This window comes from Pseudorca crassidens, chromosome 3 (genome assembly GCF_039906515.1).
Source record: "Pseudorca crassidens isolate mPseCra1 chromosome 3, mPseCra1.hap1, whole genome shotgun sequence".
NCBI classification, from domain to species: domain Eukaryota; kingdom Metazoa; phylum Chordata; class Mammalia; order Artiodactyla; family Delphinidae; genus Pseudorca; species Pseudorca crassidens.
This window is the reverse complement of record NC_090298.1, coordinates 170732471-170748173: the sequence shown is the minus strand read 5'-3', so window position 1 is coordinate 170748173 and position 15703 is coordinate 170732471. Positions and strand designations below refer to the sequence as shown.

Here is a 15703-nt window from a genome sequence, read left to right as displayed (position 1 = left end):
TGCCCGGCTAGGCCTGGGCTGGGGCCTTCTGCACCTCCTATGTGTGACCAACCCCTAGGACCACGGTGAGTAATCTGACACAAGTTAGAAATAAACAGGGATGGGGGCTTCCCTGGTGGTCCAGTGGTTAAGACTCTGTGCTCCCAATGCAGGGGGCACGGGTTCGATCCCTGGTCGGGGAACTAAGATCCCGCACGGTGCACGGCTTTAAAAAAGAAAAAATATTTTTTGTGTACCTTTGCAGGAGTGGAATTGCTGGGTCACAAGGTACCACATTTACAGCTGTGACAGCTCTGTACACAGCTGTGAAAATGTAGAACTCCTGGTGCCTCCGATGTGGACTGCTAGCATCCACTCCTCGTGTTTAATTTCAAATGTTCACCTCGGACTAGTTTGGGGTTTACAGAAAAGCTGCCATGTCTAGCCTTCCCCCAGCGCCCCTCGTGGGAGGGTCTTGTGAAAACCAAGGACTAACTTGTGTACCTGCCCATTCTCACGCTCCAGACTTTTTTCCCTGTCTCCGCAGTTTTCCCACTAACGTCCTGTTCTGTTCCAGCGTCCGACCCAGCAGCCCACATGGCCTTCAGTCATCATGTCTCCTTACCCTCTTAAAACCTGTGACGCTCCTGCAGTCTTTCCTGGTTTTTCATGGCCTTGACAGTTTGGGGACCAGTCGGGAATTTCTGTAAATGTCCCCTAATCTGGGCCTTTCTGAGGTTTTCTCGTGATCAGACCAGGGCTATGGGTATAGGGAAGAACACCCAGAAGTGAGGTGCCCTTCTCATTACATCCCACTGGGGATTGCTGACACCCTGAAGACGACCTTGACCTCCTGGCTAAGGTGGGGTCCCCAGGTTTCCCCACAAGCAGGTTACTGTCCTCAGCCCAGCCCACACCAAAGCGGGGGAGTTATTTAGAAGATAACTTTTCAGGGACTTTCCCGGCAGTCCAGTGGTTAGGACTCTGTGCTTTCACTGCCGGGGCCCAGGTTTGATCCCTGCTGGGGGAACCAAGATCCTGCAAGCCGCATGGCATGTCCAAAACAAAGAAAAAAACTTTTCATATGGAAAAGTATGAAAGGAAAGGGCCCATGGCCCATAATTGCACTGCCTAGATATCTACTGACATTTAAAGAAAATAAAAGTAATAAATCCACATGGATTAAAAAAAAGGTTGAACTATACAGAAAGTACTATTAAGACAAAAAGTAAAGAGTTCACTGTCTTTAAAAGAAAAAAAAAGCTATGGTCCTTCCGGAATGTCTACACATACAGACACACAGATGTACACGCAGGTACACGAGCCTAGATTCCCACTCTGACCTGTTGGGGCCCCAGGGCATCCATGTTTCCAATGCGCTCCACTTTATATTGCCTTCCCCTCACTGGCAGCTGGAAGGCTCACCCTCTGAGCCCCCTTCCCTTCCACACCTCCCTGTGTCTGCTTCTGCCCAGCTTGGCTCCATGGGCCTTGTGGTCTGGCGAGAGCCCCCCTGAACTCGTTGGTGCCAGAAGGGAAGGCTAGAGATGGGCCCCCATCTACAGGTGAGGAAACTGAGGTCTGGAGAAAGAAGGGACTGACCTCTGTGTGGGTGCCCCGGCCAGGACAGAAGCTCAGGCCCCTAAACCCTCTGCTGCCTCCTAGCTCTTCCACATGGGCCAGCCACTTCAGGCCACTTCTGAGACCTCTCCCAGCCTTGATGTCTTCATCTATGAAATGGGGTGACAACTCCTGAAGGGCTGTAGTGAGGATAGGGTGACAAAACATAAGGCAGAGGTGGGCATGGGGTCAAGGTGGGGCAGGGGGGGGTCATCAGGGGTCACCCAGGCATCCCCCGGGGCCTGGGGTGTGAACAGAAACACTGTGGGTGGAGTGTGGTCCCCCGCCTGGGGTCTCCTGCCTGCACAAGTGGTCCGTGGAAGAAAGCCACAGGTCCAAGACCCTGATTATCCGTGGGAGCGAGTGCACACCTGGGGTTCTGAGAAAATGGTCTGTCTGGGGCCGTGAGATCTGCCAGGCACAGCCGGGACGGCAGTCCTAAGCCCTGCTTTGCCATGGTCCACCCCTCGCTTGCCTGTGGGAAGTTATTGCCCCAGTTTCCCGTGGCTGCTCCCTTGAACTGCAGGCCCCAGGTGGAGCCATCTCTGGGATGCTACCCCCACTTCTTCCACTTGCCAGGCCCGTGTCCATCCGCTGTGCCACTGTCTTGAGTCCCAGCTGCCTTGCCCTAGACTCTGAGCCCCTGGAGGGCAAAGCCACTGGGGAGATCTTGCTCGGGGTCCTATAAACATCAGTGGAAGGAACGAACAAAGGGTCCCGGCATCTTTCTTGTCCTGCTTCTTCCCCACATGCTGGGGTGAGTTGGGGCCTATGGGGGCAGCCTGCAAAGCACTTCCTGCCTTGTCTGGACTTGGGAGAGGCCAGGCACAGGGACTTGGGGAAGACCTGCGGGTGGCTGTGCTGAGATGGTGGAGGGTGGGGGCCTGCCCAGGTGGGCCACCCTCTTAGACTTTCAAAGGCACAGGAGGCCCCGGCCAGCAGGAATGCTGACAGCCGGCGCCCACCAAGTGCCCACCTGGAGTGGGAGTGGGCTCATCTGTTAAAGGAAGAAGCGGCGTCTCCTCTCTGAAGCCTGAAGTCATTGCTCCAATGCCCCTCTCCTCTCCCTCCCTCTGTCCACCCTTGTGCAAGGGCGGGCCCCCAGAGGAGGCTGGCACAAGCTGGCACCACCAAGGATGGTCGGGCCTAGACCAGGGGGACGCATGGGGCGGAGCCAGGCCTTGTCAGCCAGCGCGTGGAGGGGGTATGTGTTGCAGGTGGCCAGGGTGAGTATTCAGTCCCGGGATGGGGTCTGGGCTAGAGCCCCCGGCCTCTGTCCACACCCAGCTCAGGGCGGGTCACCGAGAAAACAAGAACCCGTGCAGGAAGGTCCCCTGGAGGCCGCTCCTGCCACTGCACGGTCCCCGTGGCCTGCCTAGGAAGGGGCGGGGGCGTGATCGCAATGCAGGGGACCACCCCATCGCCCCACTTCCCCGCGCCCGCTGCTTCAGACCTGAGGGTTGGGCGGACCCCGGGCATCTGCGTTCCTGGCGTCATCGACATTAAACAACTTGGCCAGGACGTCCTCGGGGTCTTGCCGAGGCCCCACTTGCCCCGTCTGCGCCCCAAAGATCCCTGACTGGCGCCGGTACTGATGTTCCCGACCCCCTTGTTCTGGCGGGGCCGACCCACTCTTCCAACCCAAAGCACCCCGAGCCCCACCCTTTGTGACCCCAACCATCTTCACTCCCGAATGGGTCAAAAAAAGAGGAACGAGCGCACGTTAGCTCGACGCTACCAGGCGGGGAGTCCTCCCCTCCCCTGCCTAGCTGCGGGTCTCCGGGAGCGGCGAGGGGGACACCCACCATGAAAGCAAGCGGGCGAGAGAAGGCAGGGGGCGCGCGGTCGAGCAGGGCCACAAACTGGGGAGAAGAGGGGGAAGGGTCGCGCACGTGGCCGGGGGGCGGGGCTAGCCGCTTCCGCACCCCCACCGGGCCACGTGGGGAACGACCCCTCCCCCATCTTGACCTGGGGCGCGCCCAGGCCAGGGTGGAAGCGTCCGAGGAAGGGGCGGGCCCCCGCCGGCCGCGCGCCCCAGCGTGGGGTGGGCGAGCCCGCGGGGAGGCGGGGCGCGCGCCGAGCAGGGAGGGGCGCGCCCTAGGGGGCGTGGCCCTCCGAGGAGGGAGGGGCGTGCCGGGACGGGGCGGGGCGCGCCCCGGAGGCGGGACCGTAGCGGGGACCGGGCGGAGCTTCCTGGTGTGAGGAGAAGGTGCTCGGGGAAGCGGACCAGGGGTGGCCGCAGGGGGAAGGGAGGGCCAGAGGGGGCTGGCTCCCCGGCCTGGCGCCCCGCGTGGGGAAGGAGCACTCGGAGAAGGAGGGAAGGCGTACTCCGTTGCCAGAGTAGGCGCGCCAGGGGGCGGCTCCTTCGGCCCGGCCCCGCCCCCGGCGGCCGCGCGCAGCGGGCAGGGTGGTGGAGGGCGCGCCAGGCGGGGGGCGTGGCCGTGCGCCCCGAGGGGGCGTCCTCCGGGCGGGGCGGGCCGCGGCCGCCCCCGCGGGCTCCGGTGCGTCAGGGCGCGTCAGGCGGGGCGGGGCAGGCCGAGCGCGGGCGGCGGCGGCGGCGGCGCGCGCCGGCCTCCTCCTCCTCCTCCTCCTCCGCCTCCCGCACTCGATCAGCCGCCGCCGGCCGGACGGGCGCCGCTCCCGCCGCCTCCGCTCCGCCCGCTCGGCCGCGCCGCCCGCCCCTGCCTGGCATGTCGGCAGCCGTGGCGTGCGTGGATTACTTCGCCGCCGACGTGCTCATGGCCATCTCCTCAGGCGCCGTGGTGCACCGCGGGCGACCGGGCCCCGAGGGCGCGGGCCCGGCCGCTGGCCTGGATGTGCGCGCGCCGCGCCGCGAGGCCGCCCCGCCCGGGCCCCCGGGGCCGCCGCCGCCGGCCCCCGTCGTCCCGGGCCCAGGCCCAGGCGCCGCCGCCGCCGCCGCACCCCACCTGCTGGCCGCCAGCATCCTGGCCGACCTGCGCGGCGGGCCCGGCGCCGCTCCGGGGGGCGCCTCGCCCGCCTCCTCTTCTTCGGCCGCCTCGTCCCCGTCCTCCGGCCGCGCCCCCGGCGCCGCGCCCGCCGCCGCCAAGAGCCACCGCTGTCCCTTCCCGGGCTGCGCCAAGGCGTACTACAAGTCCTCCCACCTCAAGTCGCACCTGCGGACGCACACAGGTGAGTCTGGCCGCGCGCCCGGCCCGCGCGAGGGCGGCCTCCCGCGCTCCCCCCACCCCCCCGCCGGGACCCCGAAACTGCGTGGCGCGTCGGGGGCGGGGAGGGGGGCGCGCCCGGGCCGCCGCCGCGCCGGCCGGGAGGGCGGGGCCTTGGTGGGTGGGGCGCGCGCGGGGGGCGTGGCGGCCACGCGGTCGGGCGGCGAGCGGATGGCGGGCGCCGAGGCAGCGGCAGCGGCTTGCGGGGCGCGCGTCGCGGCGGGGTCCGCGGGCGGGATCGGGGCTCCCGGGCAGTCTCCTTCGCTCTCGGCCTCGTTTCTCTTTTATTTTCCGTTGGTTTCGGATCTGGTTGGTGGGTATCGTGGTCGGAGCGTCCAATTCTGAGGTTCTCGTTCTCTCTCCTGCCTTGGTTTCCTTCTCTGTAGAAAGGCAGGAGGAACCGCGCGCTGCCTCCGAGGTGGCCGCGAGGATTCACCCCAGAGAGCGGCGGAGCGCCTGGTGCAGAGCCAGGTTGGGGGGTGCCCGACACGTTTTTTTTTCCTTTATATGTATTTTAATAACGCGGAAGGCAGGGCTGGGAGTGCGGGTTAGGGCTTGAGTCTGGGGAGGAGGGGGACCCCTAAGGGTGTCACGTCCTCAGTGCGTTTCGCAGCTTCCTGGGTCCCCCCCACGCCCCCGCCTGCAGCGGGAGCCGGGAAGGCTTGGGGGCGGGGGTGGGTTCCGCGCGACACTGTCACGTCTCACAGCCCAGCCGGGGGTGGGGAAGGGCCGCTAGGGAGCCGGAGGTAGGGGGGCTCTGGCCACCCTTTCACTCTGTCACCCCCTCTTTGTCCTCCTGTGGGTCCCCCCAGTCCTCCCCACGGAGTCCCACCCTCAACCCTGAGGATTTTCTCTTGGGCTGGGGGTCTGGGGATGGTGGGCCTTGGTCACCAGCCTGAGTTTGAACATTGGAGGTGTTCCTTCTGTTGGAAAGGGCAGGGGGGCTGGGTGGGCGTGCACTTGGACTTGGTGGTTCTGTCCGTTTCTAGCACATTACCTACCGCCTCCGGGCTGCCTTCTTCTGAGGGCCGTTATGGGGGTCACGTCGGGCAGTAGGGTGCATCAGCTTGACTCAGTGGACACGCTCCCACTGTAGGAACACGTGGAGCGGGTGCATGGAAGCGGGGTTGGACCTAGCATTGTGGCAGAGACATGGATGGTGTGACCCCTGAGAGTGGCTCAGACCCCCTAGTGCTCTAGTTTGGTTTGTTTTTTTCCACATTCTGTTTGAGTCTCTGGGTCTGGTGAAGGGGGTGGCCACCCCCCTTCCCACTGTGGCTCTGTAGGGACACTTCCCCAGGGTATTCTGGGATCCTTGAGAACCTCCGTGGGCCCCCAGGCAGTACTGGCCGCCTCCCTAAGCCTTTGGGGGAGAAAGGATTCCTTGTCGAGCGCCTGGATGTCAGTATTGCCATTCTGGTTTTAAAGAGAAAGCGAGGCCCAGGGGACTGAGTTGGGGTGTCCCAGTGATGGGTGGGGAAGGGTAGGGTGCCATCCCCCCATGCCCTGCCCCCTGGATAATAATGGTGCTGGGCCCTGGGGTGGGGGGGGTGCTGCTCCTGAGAGTGAAAGTCGTGCACCTAGGCACCTTTGGTGCCGGTTTTGGAGGGTTTGGGGCACCTTTGTGCTCAGTGATTGCTAATTCAGCATCTGTTTAGTGCTCAGGACCACCAAACCCTACCCAGGGTTTGTGTCAAGGCCTTTGGGTTTTTCCAGCCCCCAGGGGAGGGGGCAGCTGTTTTTATGCCTGTTTTGGGGTGGGGAAGCCATGCTTGTCTGGACCTTGTTGCCCACTGCTGGGGGCAGGCCTGGGGAGTGATCTGATGAGGAGCTTTAATTAGATGATGGCTGTCTGCTGCGCCGTTGTCCGCCGAGGGCCTTTGGGAGGGAGTCCCGTTCCACCCGCCTCTGCCTGATGGCGGCTCTCCTCTCTGCAAAGTAAAGAGAGCTCCCATCCTGGCCTGGCCCCATTTTACAGATGAGCAAGCAGGCCCAGCAGGAGCCAGGCGAGTTGAGTGTGGTGCCTCATCATCCCTGCTCCATTTGGCACAGAGGTTTGGGGTGGGGAGACCAGGAGGGGCGATGGGGTCCTTCACAGGGCCACCCAGCTGTGGGGGAGCGGGGACGGCTGTCCTCCGGTCCCCTGTGTCTGGCCCGCAGCCCCTGGCCCAGAAGGAGCTCTCCTGCCTCCAGTGTGGGGCACGGAAGGACTGGGAAGCTGCAGGAGATGTTGACGCGGTTGCCGTGGATACCGAGAGGGAGAGGGAGGGAGGTGGGGCGGGGGCGGAGAGGCTGGCAATCGACTCCTCGCTCTCCCAACCTCCCTTGTCTCCGGACTGCTCCCCTGCCCCAGTGCCCCCAGTGTCCAGCACCTTCTGGTGGGCTCAGGCCCCCTCCCCGCAAGGAGCTGAGATCTGGAAGTGGGGCTGTTAGTCTAGGGTCTCCCCTTCGGCCCTGCTGACTTCGGGGCTCATTGTTTGTGTGGGGCGTCCTGGCTACTGTAGGGTGTTGAGCAGCCTCCCTGGCCCCCACCTGGAGCACCCCCCGTTGTGACAATGACATATGTTCTCAGACATCATCCAGTGTCCCCTGGGCGTTGCGGCAATACCTCCAGCTGAGACCCCCTGTAAAACCCTGTCTGCTTGAGCCAGAGCAAGAGTAGCTGAGCCTTTACAGTGTGTGAGTGAGAGGCACTGTGGGGACGACCCAGCCCCCGTCCCCCGGGACTCCTGGAACACTGGGGGGACAGTGACAGCAGCGGTGATGGAGGAAAAGGCTTCCTGTAGGAAGAGGCCGCTGAGCGACACCGCGGGGTCAGATGTAGCAGGGAAGGGTGTGTCCCAGGAGAGGGGCCGGCACCCTGGCTGCTGGGGGTGGGGGCAGGGACCCTGGGGCGTGGATTTGGAGGGCTGCGGCTGTGGTGGGTGGGAGGTGGGGAGGGGGCAGAGTAGGTAAGTGTGCCCTTTAATCCCAAGGGCAGGTGGGGGGGGCGGGCAGGCCCGGCTTTGCAGAGGAAAATCCGTTTATGGGGAAGGGATTAGGATCCGGCGGAGGGATCGAGGAGGGGGGCCACTGTGTTGGAGGGAGAGCAGTGGGCCACCGCACGAATTGGGTGGGAGGGACAAGGCCCAGGACTTGGGGGACAAGAGGCGGCTAGGGCGACCCCTGTTTGCCGAGCGGCCTAAGGGGGGTGGTGGTGGTGGTATTCTTTGCTGAACAGGCCCCCAGGAGGAGAGGCAGACAGGGAAACTGAGGCCCAGAGGGGAAGTAGCCACCGCACCCCCCAGGGCTGTCTGAGTCAGCAGACCCCACCTCCACGCCTCGCAGAGCTGTGAGTGCCCCTAGCGTGCCAGGTGGGGCGCAGGAGACTGGTGGCTTATCTGGGGGGCCAGAATGGGGCAGTGCCAGGGCGTGGGGTGGGGTGCGAGTGCCCAGGACTGCCCGCCCCCCAGCCCCCTCCTCCCGCAGCAGGGTGCAGCGAGCAGCTGGGACTGCTCACGGTGCTGGTGCCCCAGCTGGGGGGCGGGGGAGGGTGCCCCCAACCTTGCAAGGGGCGATAACCACCCCCCACCCAGGCTCCCTGATAAAGCTGGCCCAGATGGCCCGGGAGTTGGCACACGATACCAGCCTGAGGAGCTGGCCTCCCGGGGAGGGAGGGGGGCCACCCTCACCCAGTCCCGTTTCCAGAACAGCGGGGCTCCGGAACACACATGCTCTGGGGGGCCTGAACACACAGGCACTGAGTGGGCCATCACCCCCGATGCTGAAGATGCCAGTCTGAGTGGGGAAGCAAAGCGAGGGCAGCCTGGGTTCCCCAGGAGGGAGGAGAGGTGTGGGGTGGCAGGTGGCCCGCTTTTTATGTAAACGGGGGTAGTGGTGGCTCCTACCTGGGGGGTGGGGAGGTAAACCAGATGACGCACCAGCAAGCTAGCTGGTTAGCTGCTGCTGGAGCTGTAGCAACCTGAGTGTCATTCTTGGGGCTTGTAGACGCTTTCCACGGATGTGTTAAGCACCCACGGTGTGCCAGGCCTGTGCTGTCAGCTTTATGGTCAGGTGGGGGGCACATATCATTCCCAGGAGAGACTGAGCATAAGCATAAGAAAGCCAAGAACGGGGACAGTGGGGGGGGTACCCCAGCGGGATAAGGAGCGTCTGCTCTGAAGGGTGACGTTAGCACAGAGAAGGGACGGAGTGATGGGGGAGAGGTTCCAGGCGGTGCGTGAGGAGCAGCTACCGGGGCTGCAGAGAAGCGAGGCCACAGTGAAGACTTCAACTTCGACTCCGAGCCAGGGAGCAGAGCACAGGCTGGGCGGCCCAGGCACCCGCTGATGGGCTGCCGCCTCACTCCTGGGCTGAGCTGGGGCGGGGGGGGGGGGGGGGGGTTGGACATATTTTGAAAGGGTGTCTGATGGGATTTGCTGCCAGGTACCACGTGGGGAGGTGAGGGCCTGCAAGACCCCTGCCTACGGTTTTTGGTGGCAACCGCAGAGCAATTGAAATGGAAAACCTACAGGAGGGGCGGGGACAGGGAGAGAGATGGGGGTGGCTAACGTCTAGGGAGTATTTAAGATCACAGAGCACATGAACTTCGCACGGGTTGGTCTTTGTTAAAGCCATCAGGATGGCCAGCCGCACGGGGACCCTGTGCTCTGACCCCCGGACCTCACCATCAATTTTCAATCCTTTTGGCTGTATGTCCGTACTGTCCTTCGCGGCCTGCTCAGGCCTGTCTCCTTTGGGAAGCCCCTTGCCCCCGCACCTGCTGCAGTCCCAGCCTTCTCCAGCTCTCCTGGGATGCTACCTTACCTGGGCCTCTCCCCCGGTGCAGTCCACCTGGTAGGTGGGCATTTGCGCAAGGGTTGGCTGTGGGCCACACACCCCCCTCTTAGGTTAGTGATGACCTCAGGAGGTCACAGTGAAGGTCAGCTGTCAGACCCTTGGCCCCCAGCCCCAGCCCGGGGAGGTGGGGCACTGTCCCCCGTGAAGGCTGAGCACACTGAGCCAGGCCTGGCGCACGTTCGCCAGGACCTCCTTTCCGGCCGTCCTGAGCTCACCCCTAGTCCCAGCCCAAGTCAGAGGGTCAAGTCCACCGCAGCCCCGCCCACCGCATCCTCCTCCGGCACCCAGGTGGACTCAGCAGACAGGCAGCTGCACCCGGCATGCCGGCTCTGAGCCTCTGAATGTTACCGCCCTTCCCGGCCAGAGGACTGAGAGGGTGGCAGGCCCTGGCATCCTGCAGGCATCCGCCCGACGTTGTGGGGAGGGAAGCCTGCAAGCCCCGGGCCGCGCCACCCACGTGTGCACGTGCGCTGCGCTACCCAGCAACCCGGCGTGGGGCGGGGTTGGCAGGCGGCCAGCCGGCGAGGCGACCCCCGGCCCCGGCGGGAGCGGGACCACGTGAGCGGGGCCGGCTGGGGCTGCGGATGTCCCTGCCGCCGCTGAGCTACGTGCGGCAGCTGTGTTCCCGGCGGCTGCAGGCGTCCGGCCCCTGCGGGCACTGGCACCGCTCTTGCAACCTGCTGGTGGCAAAGTAGAGCTGCGGGACGGAGAGAGGGGAGGGCAGGGCGGGAGGCGGGCCCCGCTGCCCTAAATGGGGAAGTGAGCCAACTGTGGGGCGCACCCGTGGCGGGCTGGCCCCCCTCTCCCCCCCCTTCTCCCCCGCCTGCGTCCTGCAAGATGGCGACAAGGCCGCATGCCCCTCGGAGGGGCGTCGCTCCCCCAGGCCCCCGTTTGCTTGGAAGCCAGCAGCCCCGCCCCCAGACTTAGGCCCTCGGGACCTGTCGATTCCAAGTGGGGTGGGGTGGGGTGTACCTTCTGGGGCTGTTTTGAGCCCCGTGATTCTATGGAGGACGTCCCCGCCGGGGCCCCTCCCCCAGCGGCTGCAGACTCTGCCTGCTGGATTGTTGCAGGGGAAGCATGGGGGTGTGTGTGTGGGGGGCGGCCCCAGGGATTTGGGGCCACCTGTGGTCTTGTACAGTTGCTCTCCCCCCAGCACCATGATTGTGGCCTGTGACCCCTGGGGGAGGTGGCACCAGCGCGTCTGGGTCCCCAGCCTCCTGGGGCGTGCCCTCCCCCAGCCGTGAGTATAACCGACAGGTATCCCACAAGAAACTTTCTGGGGGAGGCTGCTGGGCTTTGACCCCCCCCCCCGCTTTTCTGCCTCGCTGGTGGTGTCCGAGTGCGACCAGGAGGAAGGGGTGGGGGAGGGGAGGTTTTAGTCCCGCTCTCTCCTGGGCAGCCCCTCTGAAGTCCACTGGTGCCCCTCAGTGGTTCGCGATCCCTTCCCCCTCCCAGCCCTCTCCCCAGGGCGGGCTTTGAGCTTCCAGAGCAGAGATGTCACTGGGTCACCCTGAGAATGCAGGTTCCCCCCACCCCACGGCTGCGGGTCTGTCCCATGGCCCCCACCTCCGGCTCCTGGTCAGCGGTGCACGCCCCCACTAGGGTGCTGCTTTTCAGGTGCTTCTCTGATTCTCGGCTGAGGACACCCTTCAGTCTGTCTCCCTCAGCACCTCCCCCACCGGTGGGCGTGTTTCCTGAGGCAGGGTCAGCCTGGGTCACCGCAGTCCCCAGTGCTCGGTGTGGGCCTCCCAGTGTGTAACCTACCCTGACCCCACTGTGGCTCCCCCTCCTGCCCCCCAGCTGGCCTCCCCCTCTTCCTCTGCTGGGTTCCGTCCAGTGCCACGAGGGGCGACCCTGCCCACGTGTCCACACTCTATCCACCCCCAACACACCCTGCAAACCCCCTGAGCATTGGGCAACACAACGCCTGGGGATTCCAGGGTCCCAGGTACCCGGCGCTGGGTCCAGGAGGGTGCAAACTCTTGGGTGCTTCACGGCCCCCGGGCCTGGGGCGTGGCGGGGGTCCCCCTGGGTCGGCTGGGGACACGCTGACAACACAGACGTTGATGTGTTGATGAGGGGGGTCGGGTGACCCCCCGGGTTGATGAGGGGGGTCGGGCGACCTTGTTCCGGGGCGGAGACCCCCCCCAAGGGATGGGCGGGTGGGGACTGGCAGGCGGGGAAGGCCGTGGCCCGCAGGGGCAGGATGGGCGAGGCCGGCTTGGCGGTGGGAGGGGTCTGCGGAGGAAGTTGCCGGTGGCGGCCCGCCCCTCCCCTCGCCTTTGCTCCGCTGGGGCGGGGCGAGTCCTGGGCTGCCTCGGGCTCCGCCCCTTCCCCGCGCACACCCAGGGGCTGTCCCCGTCTCGCCTTGCGTCCCTCCGCACCCTGCGAGTGCGGCCCCGGGGTTGGCCGGGGTTGGGGGTCCCTTCACATGTCCCTCAGCTTGTAGAGGGGCCACGAGGGTCAGCAGTGGCGTAAGGCATGGGAGGCTGCCCAGACGGTGCACCCCACGGGGTGGTCATTTCCAAAACGAAGGGGCTTGACTGGGATCGCGAGCACCTGGGAGACCCCGAATGCCCCCACAGGAAGGGCAGAAGGGAGTTTCGCGGGAGTGGGGACGGCAGGACCCGTTTGCATAAGAAGCCTCTCCGAAAACTCGACGTGCGTTCGGAGCGGACACGTGTGTGCCAAGTACACATGACACCGAGGTGGCGCCTTCCTGGGGGTGGGGGCGCGCGGGCGCGCGGTCCTGGGAGAACGCGGTCTCTGTAGATTCTCTTTTCAACCCATGGCAGCTGCTCCCAGTCTGATTACCATTAGTCGTAGGAAATAGAGGGGAGAGTATTCACGGGGGTTCGCGAAATGAGTTGGGGCCGTTTTCTTTAAACATCTACACGTTTTAAATTCACGCCCAGAATTCAGCCTCTAGAACGAGGTGGGGAGGGATGAGGCAGATGACGAGGACCTTTGGGGATCTGATGGGACTTCCTCCTCTCCCTCTCTCCCCCGACATTGACCAATGTCTGTCTGTCCTCCGCCTCCTCCGCGCAGGTGAGCGCCCCTTCGCTTGCGACTGGCCGGGCTGCGACAAGAAGTTCGCGCGCTCCGACGAGCTGGCCCGCCACCATCGGACGCACACGGGCGAGAAGCGCTTCCCCTGCCCGCTCTGCTCCAAGCGCTTCACCCGCAGCGACCACCTGACCAAGCACGCGCGCCGCCACCCCGGCTTCCGCCCGGAACTGCTCCGGCGCCCGGGCGCCCGCAGCACCTCGCCCAGCGACTCGCTGCCCTGCAGCCTGGCGGGCAGCCCCGCGCCCAGCCCGGTGCCCAGCCCGGCTCCCGCCGGCCTGTAGAGTCCCAGTCCAGCCGCCCTGAGCGCGCCCCCGCTGGGCCTGGGCATGGAGTACCAGCAACACGCCTGCTGTCCCGGCCCGGGGCGGGGAACGGACTGACCGCCAGCCCGGCCCCTTCCAGTGTCCCCCTGAGGGCCCCCCAAGATGCCCTTGCCCCCTCGAGAAAACAAGGAGGGGTCTGAGACTGGACCGGGGTCATCCGGGCCTTGGAGTTTGCTCTCGGGAGGGGTAGTGGCCCCGTGTCTGTATATAGCCATGATCGTTAACTCTCTTCCCAGCTGTTAAACAGGGACCCCGGGTGGGTGGCCAGGAGGCGTCCCCCTTCCCCCTTCGCCACCTCCCTGCTTTGAGGGACGTGTGGGCCTTGGGGGGAGGTGGCCCAAGAAAGGCACCCCCTAACCGGTGTTCACACTTGGTCCCCAGGCCCCTCTGTCCAGGTTGGGATGAAGTGTGCAAAGAGCCATAGGTGAACCAGGGGTTACCGCGGGCTGCCTCGTGTCCCCCCATCCCCCGCCCCGGGAGCCCCTCACCCCACCGAAAGCCATTGGAGACGTTCAGGGAAACGGGGGTGTGGCCCGGCCGCCCCCATTCGGGTACTCAATCTCAGGTGTCCACAGGTTCTACCCCACTGCTCATGGGAGGGGCCCCTCAGCTCCCCGGCCTCGAGGGCTGGGTGGGTGGGGACGGGGGAGGTCGTAGGGTTTCCATAGGGGTACCGGTTTTGCTTCTGAGACTTGGGGTAGGGAGGGAGAGAAAGGGGGGTTCTTCCAAAGAGCAATTTGACTCACGGTGGGGGCGGGGTGCGGGGCGCGAATATCACCGGATGGGAGTTACTGCAGGCTTATTTATTTTCCGCTGTCTGCTGGCTTGGGGGGCTGCCTTGCCCCTCTGGGTGGGTGTGCGAATGTGTCAGTGAGAGAGACTGTGGGGAAGCTGGCCCCCAGTTTGGATGGCTGGCTCCCCTCTCCTGAAGGGGAAGAGTCCCCGACTTTGGCCTTGTGCAGCATCACGTGACAATCAATCCTTCCTATTTGGGATCAGGCCAGCCTTCGGGCGAAATGCACCCCTTCCCCGCCCTGCGGATGGGGGTGAGGAGGCCCCGGGCCCTTGCTCCATCCTGCCCCGGGCATGGCCACTGGACCAGCGGTTGAGGTCCCGCCCACGCGGGCGGGCGGGCGGGAAGTGGGAGGGCTGACCCCCGAACCCCCTGGGATAGCTCGATTTTTTTGGACCGGGTAGAATATTTTTTCAGGCGCCAATCTCTTCCTTGATCTGGGCCCCGGTGGGTGGTCTGTTGTCCTCAGGCTTTGTGGGTGTGTGGGGGAGGGCCTGCGTGGTCTGAACTTAGGATGAGGAAGGACAGATATCACGTCCCCTCCTGGTGTCTTCCCACCGTGGCTGCGGTTGGATTTCATTTTGGACAGAGGGACTGAAGACCCCGGCCCTGGAATGGGAAGGGACCCAGGCTCCCTGTCCCATACCCTGAAAAGGCCTATCCCGCCTTTGGCTGCACGAGGTCTGTGACACCCCTCTGTGTTCCAGAACCTTCCTGCCTCCCAGTTGGCGGCTGGGGCGTTTGGATGGCACTAGCGTGGACCGGAACGGCCCTGGCAGGATCCAGGGACAGGTGCCTGGGGTCCTGGGGAGGGCGGTGGGGCTGCGGAGGATCTTCCCGCGGTGGTGAGATGCCTTAGTCCAGGGGGCAGAGGGCGGGCCCGGGCCTTGTTTCCCTTTGTGTCTGTCTGGACGCCCCCCTCATTGTCCCAGCCCTGGCCGGTGCATGTCCGCGGGGGTTGGACTGTGGTCTGAGGACCCAGGGAGCTGAGAACTTGTCCCTGCCCCCCTCCCCCCCCCCCCGTGTCCAGGAGTCTGGAGGGACCGATGGTCATTGGGGTCTGGCTCCAGCCATTTTAGCTGTGGCCTCTCGAGGTGTGGTGGGGTAGAGTCCTAAGGGATTTGTGCTTTCGGGTGACCCCCCCCTCCCCTTGCCCTGCCTGGCCTCATCCTGGTATTTAATTAATTAAACATGTCTTTTTTAAACCCGATTTCCAGAGCCTTGTGGTTTTTCCCATCGCTGGTCCGAGCCGGTGGGCCCTCTGAGTCCCTCTGTCCCCCTCGCCAATGGGGTCCCCAGCCTCCTCTTGGGGAAACTGAGGCAGTGGGCTAGTGAATTCGGGGACCCAGTGGCGGTCTTGGCAACGCCCCTCCAGCCCTAAGGTGCGGGGGGGGCTACCCTCTGCTGCGCGTGGCGCGTGCTGCAGTCCAGCGGCACCCACGCCTCGAGCAGCTGCGCCCCCAGCCCGCCTTCCGGCTCCGTTACCCGGCAACCGAGGCGCGGTGACACGGCGCCCGGGGGCGTCCGCTGCCCGCCCCCTTCCGGAACCGGGGGCGGGGGGAGCCCGCGCTTCTCTAGACTCTAAAGGACTCGCGGGCTCGACAGGGCTCCTCCCCGGAGGTTCCCCTCGACCCCTGCCTGGCTCCTGTGCCCATCGTCTGGCCGCTCCTGTATCGTGTATGCCTGCTGTATGCCGGCTCCCAATTGAGAGGGCAAGGGGCCTCGGGAGCGTTGAGAAACTGGTGAGGGCTCTGAACCCCTTCTTAGGAAGAGTGCATCCCAGGTTCCAGCGGTCTCCAGAGCCCGGATGGTGTGTGGGGGACTGCGGTGGGGGGAGCGCGGACCCTCCCCACGGGTTTCCCCGCTTCCCGCCCCCGGGAAGGCGGCAGACC

The 15703-nt window shown here is 65.0% G+C and overlaps 1 protein-coding gene across 1 annotated transcript; it reads left to right on the top strand.

The window, feature by feature from the left end:
• The first annotated feature begins 4147 nt into the window (after window positions 1–4147).
• On the top strand, window positions 4148–15021 carry KLF16 (KLF transcription factor 16). The gene is made up of 2 exons (XM_067734354.1): window positions 4148–4749; window positions 12675–15021. Exons 1-2 carry the CDS (start codon window positions 4290–4292, stop codon window positions 12974–12976), a joined length of 762 nt encoding a protein of 253 aa, XP_067590455.1. The 5' UTR covers window positions 4148–4289; the 3' UTR covers window positions 12977–15021.
• The last annotated feature ends 682 nt before the right edge of the window (window positions 15022–15703 follow it).